This window comes from Berghia stephanieae, chromosome 2, assembly GCF_034508935.2.
Source record: "Berghia stephanieae isolate SIO BIC M18660-M18661 chromosome 2, UCSD_Bste_1.3, whole genome shotgun sequence".
In the NCBI taxonomy this organism is placed as follows: Eukaryota; Metazoa; Mollusca; class Gastropoda; order Nudibranchia; family Aeolidiidae; genus Berghia; species Berghia stephanieae.
Window position 1 is genome coordinate 97,789,249 of NC_088361.1, and position 15,200 is coordinate 97,804,448.

At 36.3% G+C, this 15,200-nt stretch overlaps 1 protein-coding gene across 6 annotated transcripts; it reads right to left on the reverse strand.

Annotated features, from left to right (window-relative positions):
* Positions 1 to 348: 348 nt before the first annotated feature.
* On the reverse strand, positions 349 to 13,168 carry LOC144965989 (uncharacterized). 6 transcript variants are annotated; one of them, XM_078901956.1, is made up of 2 exons: positions 13,103 to 13,168; positions 349 to 6,690 (listed from the first exon to the last, which is right to left on the reverse strand). In XM_078901956.1, the coding sequence occupies exon 2, from the start codon at positions 6,585 to 6,587 to the stop codon at positions 2,523 to 2,525; it is 4,065 nt and encodes a 1,354-aa protein (XP_078758082.1). In that variant the 5' UTR covers positions 6,588 to 6,690; positions 13,103 to 13,168; the 3' UTR covers positions 349 to 2,522. The 6 variants fall into 6 exon arrangements, with proteins under 6 accessions (XP_078758082.1, XP_078758080.1, XP_078758081.1 ...); XM_078901954.1 differs by having other exon boundaries at positions 12,901 to 13,162; XM_078901955.1 differs by having other exon boundaries at positions 12,896 to 13,162.
* Positions 13,169 to 15,200: the final 2,032 nt, after the last annotated feature.

Sequence of the window (15,200 nt, forward strand, 5' to 3'; positions counted from 1 at the left end):
ATCCAAGCACAAGCACCGGATTCGACCAATGCTTTAAAAACATGATATTCAAAAGAAAACAAAATATTACAATACAATACATGACAGAGAGATGATTTACAAGACACAAAAAAAATATCATCTCCCAAAATTTAAACTACATTTGACTATTTCCCCGTCAACCAAGGACTCCGGCCAGGGCCAGGACAAACAAAGTAACCTGATTCCAACACACACAAACACACACACAAAGACAGAAAGCAACTCGGAAAAAAAAGATATAGGGGTAAGAAGACATAGCTAGTGACATCATACCCACCATGGGAGATCAGAAGACCCTGACCAGAGTAAAGGAACAAAAACTAATGGTAAGTTCTGTCATATTTTATAACAAAAATCGACCAAATATGTAGTAAACAAAAAACTAAGCAGGAAATTAAATAAAATTATCCAAGTGTGGAATATAAATATCAATAATGGTACAAAAAATGCAGTAAAGGTCATCCATCAACTTATTTGTTTTGATTGTTTTTTTTAAGGTTTTACATCGCTTGCCCGTAAAAAGGAAGAAAAAGGGAGAGTCAAAAAATTATATTGTTTTTGTTTGTTTTTAAGGGTTTTATGGCGCTTGCAACACATTTAGGTCATATCAGTGCCAGTAAAAAGGAAGAAAATGGATAGTAAAAAGTTCTAGAATTACAATTAAAGCACCCAGGAAAAGGTAAGATGGTTTTGTTTTTTGTTTTTAAGGGTTTTACGGCGCTTGCAACACATTTAGGTTATATCAGCGCCAGTAAAAAGGAAGAAAATGGGATAGTAAAAAGTTCTAGAGTTACAATTAAAGCACCCAAGAAAAAGTAAGACAAAGGGGAACTGAGAACAAATAGGGATCAGATGTAGATTCCAAGAGCATACCACCAATGTACTTAGTTTGAAATCACCTACAAGTCTCATCCAGACACAAGCACAGAATCCAACAAAGAGGAACACACTCAAATGCTAACATTATACATTCAAAATAAATATAATAATACATAACAGAGAGATGATTTACAAGGAAAAAAATATCATCTCCCAAAACAATAACTATGCATTCGACTGTTTTCCTCCCAGGACAAAACCAAGTAATCTCATTCCGAGACAAAGACAGAAAGCATGTTGGAAAACAGATATAACGGGATAGAAGACACAGTATGTACCTCCCTGCCCGCTATGGGAGGTCAGGATCCCGACCCAGGAAAAGGTAAGACAAAGGGGAACTGGGAACAAACCAGATGGAGATTCCAAGAGCATACCACCAATGTACTTAGTTTGAGATCACCTATAAGTCTCATCCGGACACTAGCACAAAACCCAACAAAGAGGAATACACTCAAATGCTTATATTATACACTAAAAATAACAAATATAATAATACATAACATACAGAGAGATCATTTACAAGGAAAAAAATATCATCTCCCAAAAAAATAACTATGCATTTGACTGTTTCCCTCCCAGCCAAGACTCCAACCAGGGCCAGGACAAAATTAAGTAACATCATTTCAAGACAAAGACAGAAAGCATGTTGGAAAACAGATATAAGGGGATAGAAGACACAGTATGGACCTCCCTGCCCGCTATGGGAGGTCAGGATCCCCACCCAGCAAAAAATTATAAAATTGCAATTAAAGCACCAAAGAAAAAGTAAGACAAAGGGGAATTGGTTCAGATAGAGAACAGATGTAGATTCCAAGAACACATGATAAGTGTTCTTAGTTTGAGATCACCTAAAAGTTTCATCCAGACACCAGAATGGTACTCTCTAAGAGGAAAACACTAGAGTATTGACGAGATATATTCAAAACAAAAAATATATCTATCACTACATAAGAGTAAGAGAGAGACAATATACAGACTGCACCAAGGAAGTTATCAGTCATTCAATTTAACCAATCAGTACAGTTAGAACTGTCCCTGTGTCTAGTCGGAGATCCCCTTTAAGTTTAAGAACCACCCACAGATGTAGGATTCCCACCAAGAGGAATACTCAAATGTTGTTGACATACAATCATACAAAGCAATGAATAAAACAATAGTATAATAGTACAAGTCTGAGATTGAGATGATTCGGGAAAAAAACAACCCAACCCCCCCCCCCCCTCCCCCCTCAAAAAGAAATAGGAATCTTACATTACATTTGAATGTTTCACTCCTCCTGAAAGGCTCAAGCCAGAGTCAGGCCAAACCCATTTATCTCATTCCAGGTCCCAGACAGAAAGCAACATGGAGGCGGAAAACGGAAGGATACAACACAAAGCAAGAGTAACTTTCCATCCCACCTTGGAAGATCAAAAGTCTCAATCTCTGCTGTATTCAATGGCTAGACAAAAGTGTGGGGCAGGATAACAATCTGCCACTTTCAGTTTCAGTTTCAGAATTTTTCTTTGAATTTTTCCTAAATATCACTGTCTCATACTCATACAAATGACTTCTGGAAACATTAAAAAAATTTGAGACCCAGTTATCTTTGTCCATCTTAAATGGGTTGAACTTTAGCTCTTTCAATTCTTATCATGTCTTTTAGATCGTATAAATGCCATCCCATGATTGCGCATGTGTTTCTGAAGTGCTGCTTCTGAAGCAAGTAATCGGTAACATACAGTACACTCAAAGTCAATTAATTTCTTCATGGATGTCCTGGTTCTTTTAGCTTTAGGAGCTTCAACTTCTGACTGTGAAGCTTTGAAAGTGAAATCTGGCCCGTTGTTAGATTCAAAATGATCTTCCTCGGGTTCTTCCTCCTCTACACCTAACATTCCCTTCTTTTCCAAGTACTCATCCAAAGCCTTAATTTTATGCACAACAAACAGATGTTTTTTCAAAGCAGTTATCACTGTGAAGCAAAGACCACATTCAGGGCATTGAGGTTCACTTTTAGGATTATGAGTGATTATATGGTCCTCAAACAGTTTTGGGTCTTCACTAGAAAATCCACACTTCCCACACATAAATTCTCCTTCATCAGCAAGACGTAATCGTTTAGGTGGTGGTGCATCTCCATTGCATCGGTTATTTAATTCTGTGGGGACAACTCGGCCGCTGGCTACATTTTGTTCTTCTTTATGAATTGATTTAGCAATTTCACTTGGGTTGACAATCCTGTGTTTACGAGATATGTGTTTACTCAGCAGATTATTCTTAGTAAAGCATTTCTTAACTCCTTTTCTTTTACACACAAGACAGAAAAAAAGAGTCCTGGTTCCATCATGAAAACGGCTTGCATGATCTTCTTTCTCTTGTTTACTAGTGAAAGCCAAACCACACATAAGACAGGGAAATACAGTTGCTTCCTCTTGAATACTTGCAGTATTCAAGGATTGTAGTTCAGATTCCGAAGCACTTTCTTTTTCCTTGGTTAAAGCAGAATGTTCAGCTTTCTTATTTGTTCCCTGAGATTTATTTATCGTCAAAATCTCAGCAGTGACCACTGGATAATTACATAAATTTCTTGAATGATTTAAAGCTTCCTTCATGGTTTTAAAATTTGTTCTCTGACAAAGAGAACAAACAATGACGCCTTGCTTTTGATGATTTTCCATATGAGACTGGATCTGGTTACCATTTACTTCCACATTGCAAACCCCGCATAGAGTATTTTGTGTACTGGTACCAGATGGTTTATGATGCAACATGTGTTTTTTATAAAGATTTGATCCAACCAGACAAATCTTGCAAATGTGACATTGGAATTTTTGTTTGTCATTCTCTGGTCCAATAATATTCCCAGTTGCTGCTCTTTTTGAAGGCATTGGAGCTATAGCCCTGAATCTGGGTACGATCTTTGTTGGAGCAGTTTGCGGACACTGCCTTGACTCTGATACAGAATTATGAGTTGTTGTCACTGTCGATGCATTTTGAGATAACGCTCCAGATACAGGCTTAGCAAATGGCATTGTTGGTCTTTGTGCTACTTCACATTGTGCTGTTACAGCTTTTGCAGTTGAGTCCTTTGTAAATGATGTGGCTGAGGAATCCCCTTTAGGTGACAAAATACTTTTTGTAATTTTGAACATTTGTTTGTAGGTTTGAACATCAACAGTCTTTGAATCTGATTGCTTATCTAAACACACATTTAACTTATCTGGTAACTTGTTTGCTGAGCACTTCTTAGAAACAATGTGCTGAACTAGGTTTTGTCTACTTTGAAACAATCCAAAACAAATGGTGCAGCGTTTTGGGCGATGCATATGCTCCTTTTCAACATGGCTGGTAAGAGACTTTGAGTCATAAAAATAACTCTGACAAAGAAAACACATAAAAACTTTTTTACGCACTCCAACAATTTTATCTGCATGATTTTCAACATGGTCTTTCAGTTTCCAATAGTTTTGAAACCCCTGTTTACAAATGGTACAGAGGACAATCTTATTTGGCTTGGGCGGTACCTGATGACTTCTTTTGCAATGAAGTGCAAGAAAATCAGCGGATGTAAAACAACTGGCACAGATTTGACATCTATACAGAAGTTTCGTATGTGATTTCAGAAAATGAAATTTGAAAGCTGCTGTAGTTGAAAAAACTTTTCCACAATCGCATGGCATGACATATCCTGTGTTGAAATGAAAACAGGAATCCAAGTGTTCAAATAGGGCTTTCAAGCCAGTTGAATGGTCTATTCTTTCTCCACACTGAGGACAAATATGATCCTTATCATCTGCCTTATGTAAAGCTATGTGGGCCAAAAGAGCACATCTATTGGCGAGTAACATGGAACACTTATTACAAGTAAACAAATATGGCGAGGTTCTTTTTAAATGTAATACCCTTTCCTCATGAGTGAGGAAATCTTTAGTACAAAAATTGCATTTGAATATCTGTACACATGGTATTTCCTTTTCAAGTTCAGCAGTATCAAAAAACGGTTTCAGTCTGAAATAAGAGGTCTCACGTTTTATTGCTTCAAGAAGAAACTTTTCTCTACGCTCACCCATAAGATGAAGCCAAAACCTGCATTTGTTAAAAAATGTGATTTTTGACTTGCAATCTAAACAATTATAAGTCAACACAAATGATTTTCTGTCAAAATGGTCATTCAAAAATTCTTCTAAATAAAATTCATCCCCACAAACTGAACAAACAAATTGTCGGTCAGGATATTCTCGTTGTTTCTTATCAGGATTTAACAGGTCAGTATTGAAAACTTCAGTACGAGTCATTCCCTCATTTTCTCGCATTTCATAATTCGTAAAAATCTTGCTGACAATGGAATTGGAAAGTAATTCAATGTCAATGCCGTCAATCTTGTTGTGTTTACTACTGCTTGTTGTTATGAATTTTGACCTATTAGGTACTTTTTTTGCTGCGACATTATTCGATTCTTTCACAACAATTTTAACTGTTGATGAGATAGGGGTCTTTTTCATTACATTACTCTCTAATTCTTTGGTAGAAGATGTCATGCAACTGGTTTTGGAAGTGGAAGTAATTACATTTGTTATAAAGGTAGAAGTTTTGAATGAAGCTGCACATGTTTTCAATGGTTGAGTTGACATCCCTATTGGAACACTTTCAGTACTTTTGGCAACACAAGACACCACTGATAGTAAAAGAGATGTAGCAGGCATTGTATCTATAACATTAGAAGCCTTGTTAAATGTTGAAACCTGCAAACTGTTATTCAATGACACAGTACTTGACACAGCTGGTGTAAGATTTGAAGATTGAGATGTATCTACAGAATTTTTTGGCATGCTAACTCCATTATTAGTAACCGGGAGGTGTAAGTTCGTTTGATTGTTCTCTCTTGGCAAAATATATGGAGGATCAACATTTCTCACATTTTTGTTCACTATAAAAGGATCAGAGGAAACAGTTGCAACTGTTGGATGATCAATAGTTGTTGAAGATTCTGTCAAACAGTCAATATCTGTGGCATTACCCCTAACATTTAATATGACAGGGGTACAACTCATCTCAATATTTTTATTGCCATCCTCCCTGCTGCTAACATCTATTTGCAAGTTAACTTCAGGTAAATCTCTAACATCAGTCTTATCACCTTGAGGCTGTGACAATGAATCAGTTGATGTCAAATCACAGCAGCTGCTAATGTCAGACTCTTTCTGTTGTTTGCATGAATAAGAACAGTTAGCACTCATGCTCTCACTGGACTTCTTGTATTTGGAATAAGAATGCGAATTTATGTTTGGCATCTTGTGTGATTCTGTTAATAACTCATTGATATCTTCATCTATACATTCTGTTGAAGAATTGGAAGCTGTATCTGCAGGCCAATTATCCCCCGACTTCTTTTCAGTTTGTATGGCCTGCATTGTTTGATCCATCAGTTGTGATACTGCATTCCGTTTAACCATCTCAAAATCTGAAATTTCCATTGCTGCATCTTCTGAAATTCTATCATCATCTGCATTTGACTTCCTATGTACTCTTTCATCAACTCTCACACTTTCTCTACTTTTCAGGCTCTCTGACGAAAAATCTTTTTCATGATGAGAACTTACATCTTGAGATCCAAGAGACTGCAATCGACTATCCTGATTTGAAACAATAGTATTCTCATGATTATTGGTTTGGACACAGTGAGAAAATTTATCTGATACATCCATGTTTTTTGTTTCCTTTACAACTTGAAGTTATTGTTAGAAATCATTAAGTAGATTGTCAACGAATCCCTGTAACTTGGTCATTTCAAGCAATCAAGTGTTATTTCTGAAAAAGAGTTTAATAACTGTTAAAACAAATATTACAAGATAAGTTATTGAAAGAGGTTAATATTATGATATTTTTCAAAACCTTAAAAAAATTTTTTATTAATTGATGTACGGCAAAATAAAATTAAGTAAATCAACATCTCGTCATTTTTATTTATATTGGAGTTTGCAATAAAATACAAAGAATATCAATGAGTTTTTAAAGTAATCTTATGAGGGCATACAAAAAGCCATGACATTGTCAAAATTGAGATAAACACTCAAACATGTACCAAATGAAAGCTTACACTTTCCCAGAGACATACGTCATTTATCTAGATAGAAGCCTTCAGATTGATGCAGAGCCTTTACCATCTGACTAAAATTTAAATGCTTTCAGAGAAAAACCCAGCATTCTTGTCTTGACACCAAGACCACATATCACTTTTCACTTCTTCACCATTTCAAGAGACACCAACTTAAAATTTGGCTCACAGAAATATCAGGCACCAATCGAAGGAATTTCAAGGTTGAAACAGGAATTTCAGGATCCAAAACTTTTCTATTTAAAACTATACAACAAAATGTCAAATACCATCCCAAAATCCTTTTTATTTTCAATTTAAATAACACTCCAAAATCTAATGGTGGTGGTTGTAGAAATGGTGGTAGTGATGATGTGTGGTGGTAAAGACGATGTGATGGTAATTGTAGTAGAAATCTTATTGATGTGTTGGTGATTATTATAGCAGTAATGGTAATGATTATGATATGGCAGTGGTGGTTGTAGTTGTAATGGTGGTGATAATGATGATGAGGTGGTAGTGGCTGTAGTAGTGTTATTAATGATGGTGATGATGATGATGAGGTGGTAGTGGCTGTAGTAGTGTTATTAATGATGGTGATGTGTCCAGTGGAACAAGTAAGGGAGTTCACGTACTTGGGGCAGTTGGTAACATCCGATGCAAAGTCTGACAAAGAGATCAGGAGACGAATAATGCTGGCCAAAAATGCGTTCATGAAACTAAAGCCAATCCTCACCAACACAAATATCTCCATCAGAACATGAATGAGATGCACCAAATGCTATGTGTGGTCCATTTTCTTTTATGGTTGTGAAACGTGGACACTAACCGCACAGACAGAACAACGTATTGAAGCTTTTGAGATGTGGACGTACAGGAGAATGCTGAAAATACCTTGGACAGCAAGAAAAACAAACATCGAAGTCCTCGACCTAATGGGCCAAAAACAAAAAGAACTTCTTTTGACTGTGAAGCACAAAAAGCTGTCATATTTTGGACATATGCGAAGACATGATAGTCTCGAAAAAAGGATAATGGAGGGAAGAATTGAAGGAAAGAGAGGCAGAGGAAGACAAAGGAAATCCTGGACAGATGGCATAAAGGAAGCTACAGGACGGCGCATGGCAGACTGTAACGAGGCTGCAATGGACCGTGAAGGATGGAAGGCCATGACATCCGACCTCTGGAAAGAGATGGAACCCGGGTAAGGTAAGGTAAGATGTGTGAGTTGTGGTTCTAGTTGTGGTAGTGATGATGATGTGGTGGTGGAGATTGTAGTAGTATTGGTAGGGATGATGATGTCGTGATTATGGATGTTGATGTAGTGGTAGTGATGATGTGTTGGAGGTGGTGGTTGTAGTGGTGGTGGTAGAGGTAGTAGTAGTAGTAATGATGACATGATGATGGTGGTTGTAGTGGTAGTTGTTGTGATGATGATGTGGTGGTGGTAGCTGTAGTAGTGGCAGTGATGATGATGTGTGGGTGGTGGTTTAAGTGGTTATGGTAGTGATGATAATATGGTGGTGGTTGTAGTAGTTGTAGTGACGATGATGTGTTGGAAGTTGTGGTATTAGTGGTAGTGCTAGCGATGATAGTGACAATGTAATGGGGGCGGTGGCTGTGGTAATAATGCTCGTGATGATATAGTGGTTGTGGTTTAGTAGTAGTGGTAGTGATGATGATGTGATGGTGGTGGTTGTAGTAATGAAAAATGAGATGGTAGTGGATGTAGTATTGGTGGTAGTGATGATGATGTGGTGGTGCTTGTTGAAGTAGTGATAGTGATTATGTTTAGGTGGTGGTTGTAGTAGAAGTGGTAGTGATGATGTCATGGAGTTAGTTGTAGTAGTGGTAGCAATGATAATGTGAATTGGTGGTTGTTGTAGGAGTGGTAGGGATGATGATGTGGTGGTCATTGTAGTAAATATTATTGGTGGTAGTGATGATGATGTGATGGTGCTGATGGTTGTAGTAGTAGTGGTAGTGGTAGTTGTGGTTGAGCTGGTAGTATTTAATGTGGTAATTGTTGTATTGGCGGTAGTGATGATGGTGTGGTGATGTTGGTTGTAGTAGTAGCGGTAGTAATGTTAATGTGGTTGTGGTAGTTGTAGTAATGATATAATGATGGTGGATGTAATAGTGGGGGTAGTGATGATTGTATGGTGGTAATGATAATGTGTTGATGATACAGAGCACTCTGGATCAGACCTGCCTCCTTGAATTTGGAAAAATTCGTAGTTTTCAGGGGTAATAATATAGTAGGCATAACTACCCTTAAAAATTACTCATCTTTGTTTAAATACACTAAATTAATGCTTTTAACTCCTTTATATACTAACTCTGACAACAAAACTTCGTTTTCAAGAAGTTGACTGAATTAAAGATCTTTATACAATATTGTGAAGTAGGACAAAAAAAATTGTAGTTCTATGAAATTTTCGAAGTAGTAGGCAGGTCTGCTGGATGTCGATTTTTACCCAATTCAATTTTTTTTCTTGGTCCCTCCCCCTTCTTCTTATATAGCATTAGTAAAAAATAACAAAACACTCCACATAAGTCAATATCGCTTAAGTCAATGTTCTTATCACTCATGACCACAATAAAATCACAAATCAAATAAACAATTATTTCCATTGGTTAAAAAAAGTTACCAGTAAGAATTTTTATTAGCTAAGAATACTGAGAATGATTGGCGCACAGCAATGTAAGTAGGTGCTTTGCCTGACGTCCGTGCTCAATGTATCTAAGCAGTATTTATCCGCCTCACATTTTACATCGTCACAACCTCACGTCAAGATTTTTAAATTTTTTTTTTTTCTAATCCCAGGCCATCCTATCTAATGACCCTCTTGATAAGTATCAATTTTAGCAAGAATTCAAATCAAGTCTACAACTACAATGGCAAACAGAAGGTTGATAACCCTTTCGCTGAATAAAAGAAAGATCGAGCTGATCGATGCAGTTGAAAAGTCTGGCATGCGACAGAAAATCATCGCAGAGTAAATTGGCATACTAGCCAATTCAGTCTCGATAATTTACAAGAAGCATGACCATTGCTTCTCTGGTCAAATCGATGCGACCAAGCAACATCAGCGGAAAGCATGACATGAAGGGCTATACTTATTCTAGATTTGGCTTGCTTTGTTCACACGCATTTTTTACTAATTTGGTTACACTCCGGTTAAGTTGATTTTTGGTTAAGACGATTTCATTTTCTGTTCCCCTAGGAATTGTCTTATCCGGAGTCTACTGTAGTTGTAGTGATGATATGGTGGTGGTTGCAGTAGTGGTGGTATTGATGATGATGATGATGAAAGTGGGAGTGGAGTGGTAGTGGCAGTGAAGAGGATGCCATGGTGGTTGTGCTGACACTGGAGTTAGAGGAGGCTTTTCTTGGACCCATAATCCTCACCAGAATTTGAAGGGAAGTTGCCCATAGCCCTGAATTTTTTACTCCAGACCAGATTTTTTTCCAGGTGAAACCAGAGTTTTGGCATCTCTACAGTTCCATAATGGTTTCCTTTCTGAAACTCTCTTTCAGAGAAGTAGGGGAAAAAATTGGTAGAGCAAGGACTGATTTGTAAGGGAAATGTTAACGAAGGAATGAATCCTTAAAGATATGAAGTGAATAGAAAAGTGCCAGAAGACAATAGAGAATAAAAAATTTTCGCGGCGGTGGTGGGGTTTGAACCTGCGACCTTATTGGTACGACAACTCCGCCTGGCAGGTGAGAGCGTGGCTCTACCGTGTGAGCTATCCACGAACACAAAATATTCGTTTCAAACTCAAAGTCATTACTAGATCCCTCTCTCACCCACTTCTTGAGACCGCCGATTCGTTCGTACACCACCATCGCGAATAATTTTGACCAGCAGTTAAGCTTAATAGCCAATATTCTCAACACAAACATATAACATAGAAACGATTGAGACATTGAGTATGCTCCGGTGTATGGGGTGAATTTTTAATTCAGAAAAGTGAGTGGAGCAGGCACTTATGTTGGTAACAACAAGATATGAAGTGAATAGAAAAGTGCCAGAAGACAATAGAGAATAAAAATTTTTCGCGGCGGTGGTGGGGTTTGAACCTGCGACCTTATTGGTACGACAACTCCGCCTGGCAGGTGAGAGCGTGGCTCTACCGTGTGAGCTATCCACGAACACAAAATATTCGTTTCAAACTCAAAGTCATTACTAGATCCCTCTCTAAAATTTTTATTCTCTATTGTCTTCTGGCACTTTTCTATTCACTTCATATCTTGTTGTTACCAACATAAGTGCCTGCTCCACTCACTTTTCTGAATTAAAAATGAATCCTTAGCATCCCCAAAAAAGTTCTAACTCCACAAAAAAAAAAAAAAGAAAAAAAAAAAGAAAAAGGAAAGCTAACCAATTTCTGGGATTGGGAAGTCGTTGTCCACATGAAATTTCTCTAAGGGCAAACGATCAACTCAATTGGAAATGTAAAAACATTAGAGAAGCTTACTTAAAGAAAGTGAGAGGTGGCAAAGCCAGCATTTTCAAGCATATCAAAGCTTGTCCTCACACAAGTTGTAAAATACAATCAGCTTTAGATCATTTAGGGCTTAAGACCCTCCCATATCCCACAAGCAGCTAAGACCTTACTCTTTCTGATATTTTTTTTTTTCCAATGCTCAAAGAATATCTGTTTTTTTTGTTTGGTTGTAGGTACATGAAAAACCCTATGTTTATTATGGACCAATTAGATTTTACATTTCTCACTTCCTTCCAGAAATTATTTTTTTAAATAGAAAACTGGAGATGTTTTTGTGCGAATAATTTTCGATTTTGTTATGAACGAACTGAATAGAAAGTAAAATGAGGTAGGTATATTTTACCAGATCATTCAGTTTAATCAATTTTATCTGATCCAATTCAGTGATTCAGTTGCTATTCTTACAGAAGGTCCAACATGTTACTCCAAGTAAAATACACTCAGTTTTTCCCCCGCACAACATTAACTTTTCCCCCTATCTATCACTATCATGATACCCTGTGGTGACTGTAACCAGCGGCCATTTTACATTGAAATTGGCATTGTTGAGGTCACGAGCGGAAATCTAAATTATAATTATAGATAGACGGTATAGCATCTAGATCGTTGCTTATGTCTTATTATTATGTCTATTATTCAAATTACGAGTAAGAGAAATAGATCATCACAACCACAATCATAATAAATATTAATTCTAGCTGGAGTCAACAAAAAAATGAAAATGGCAAGAAAAGTGCTTTTATTCTATCTTCTACTAGATAGACGTCTATTTCTATTTTTTTTTTATAGAAGGCGAAGGTACCATTCATAACTTTTGTTTTAATCGTAATAAAAGTTTCAATGGGAAGATTAGTTTTCCTCAAAGTCCATGGTCCATACCTTTTGGGGGAGACCTTCCTAAAGCTCCTCGTGCTAGCATTTCTTTCAATTTGTATTTTCACCCTGGACCTTTTGTTAGGCGTTTATTTATTCAATTTGTCATCATATCGATGCATTTTAAAAACTCTAGAACAAACCTTGATAGATTTGTGAAAGTTTAAAATTTCCTAATTTGACCATTGTTTTGATTCTCGGCCGCCATTTTGATATATTTATAAAGTATTGAAAGGTTGTGCAAGGCAGTCCTAGGATTTTTTTTTTTCTATTAGGGTTAGCTCGAGGTCGGAGGATTTTTTTTTTATATTAGCTCTAGTAGTGGTTATCTAGAATAGTTATAAGTCTTACTTAGACGTGTAGTCTTACGGTAAAGGTGATGATGATAGGGTGTTTGTTTTCTAGATAGGATTATTTTGTCTCAGGATTAGTTCAGAGAATATTTGGGTTACTTCCCTTAGCACGATGAGCTTTCGGAAGGCCTCCCCCTTTTGGGGTCGGTAATAGTAAGCCTAAGCCAGCTTTGGTTACCTGACCTGACTGGTTGTTTTATTTTCTGATTTTTCATCAAGACCGACTCAAGTTCAAGTCAAGAGAAAGGTTCAGGTCGAGTGAGTGGGATCTCTTCATAAGCTATATATACTCTCCCTCACACAGTCAATTTCTTGACAGAAAAGAAAGCAACAACAATAAAACATCAATCAATAAATAAAATGTCTAAATGTCAATATTTGCAACATTGGCATCAGTGGATTTGAAGTCACATTGCAGAAATGAGCGAAAATAAAAACGCTTTTAGTCTAGGTAATGAAGTTATTAAGAGTTGAGTCCCTTTTGAAATGTTAAATGGTATATAAGTGGTGAACAGCTTCATATTACTCCATATATTACATTTTCAATCATATCAATTAGAAAAATGTATTTTGTTTCCTTTTTTAAAAAACATTAAATCAAAATAAGAAATGCAATTTTTTTTCTCACTGTTCTATGGGAGAATAAAATTTCATGATTTAAACTGATTTGAGACAGATTTGAAAAAAATAATAATTTCATGGGCATAAAATGGATGAAATGTTATTTCATCCGTAATTTCCCTCATTTAATATCTTTAATGTGAAAATAATAAAATCTGCGTTTCTATATCTAGCTTATCAATAAATTAAACATAAGCTTTTAAAATGTATATTCTCCGTGCACTGATAAGCCTATAAATTGGAGACCTTTATATCCGCAAGATGCTCACTCTATGGCAGATTAAACAGGAGTGATAAACTACTGAGCAATTTTATTTTCAATGTATTTATGACCAAACTTAGACCATACTGCTATCTAATGAAGACCTAATCACAGAAGTCTACTACCGAAACATATTTGCATGTTTTTCTCTTTATTTTCATCCTCTTCATAACCACTACTTTTGGGTTTAGTACTTGTGTTGAAATAACTCATCAACAAATCATCCTGGTTCTCTCACCCTCTATCCCTCCAAAATGTATATTGACACAATGATAAATTCACAGCTTAATAGGACAAATATACTGCAAGTCATATAAAATACAACATTTGCTTTGAGAGCATGTACATGAACAACCTATGAATGAATTTTATTCAGGTTTATATATACTATGGTGATTGAACATTACACTGTAACTATGCAAAATCTGAGCAAAGAACAAAAAGATCGCGCTAGAATACTAAAAACCATAAACTTGAAGTGATAAATCAAAAAATGTCTAAAGCAGTCAAACACTTTAACAAAAGTGAACAGAAAATAGTTGGCAAGAAATCGTTGCTTTTGTCGACAACTGAAATTAAATATTGTAATATCATTAAATCATTTTGCATTGTCTCACCCACCAATGTTGCAATGCGGGCTGCAGCAATACTGCCACAATGCAACTAATGAAGCATGTCCACCCTTCCTTACAACAATTTCACAATCTATTATAAAATCAGCCAACTGCTCGAGAAGAAATCGTTTTCAGTTGGACTGGCCTTGGTCTTATTACAAAACATTTTAATGATATCATTCCAGACAAATTTAATGGGTGAAAATTAAAGATTATGAAATTTAGAAAATCACGACATATCTTCTATCTGTTGGTTCTCGATTAACAAAATAGAAAGCCACATACTAGTGAGTCCATCATCTCAAAATAAGTGAAAGCTTGCATGTCTATGAAAACAAACTCAAAGACATTTGTATCAATGAAATTAAGTTGGCTGGGGTATGAAATATTGAACGTGTGGTTTTGAGCAGCTCTAGTTACAACCATATATTGCACTATATCTTTCTTTATACGATATTATTGAAAGTTAAAAGCAAACTAGAAAAACAATTCAGGGACTGACTTCAAGATTTGAGACAAATTGTAGATCCAGAGAGCAATGGTGTGTCACAAATGCGTTGGGACAACCCTATGGAAACCATTAAGGGCCACAGAAAATCAGCTCATGTTACTCTGTTTTTAAAGACCACCTGGCATGATATTTGAATATCCCCGACAAGAGCACATTGCAGATCAATTATTACGCTTCCACTCAGACTGGACAATATTCATAACTTTGTACATCCACATAAAAGGACAAATACTTACAAATACAATGATCATCGGATCATCCAGGTTTGAAACATGCCACCGCAAAATATATATAATAGACAACACAAATTTAAACATATTAAAAAAAGTTTGTCCCATACAATAGATCTCAAGATAATTGATTTGTTTTCTTTATATATTAATTTGATAAATTGAGATAGACCATACCTCTGGCCTCTAGTCCGAACGTTTGTGTGTCTATTTAAAAAATAGTGTTTAATTTAAATCACAGTTGC

Coding starts and splice junctions, on each gene's coding strand:
- LOC144965989 (XM_078901956.1), bottom strand. CDS start 6,587: ATGGATGTATCAGATAAATTTTCTCACTGTGTCCAAACCAATAATCAT.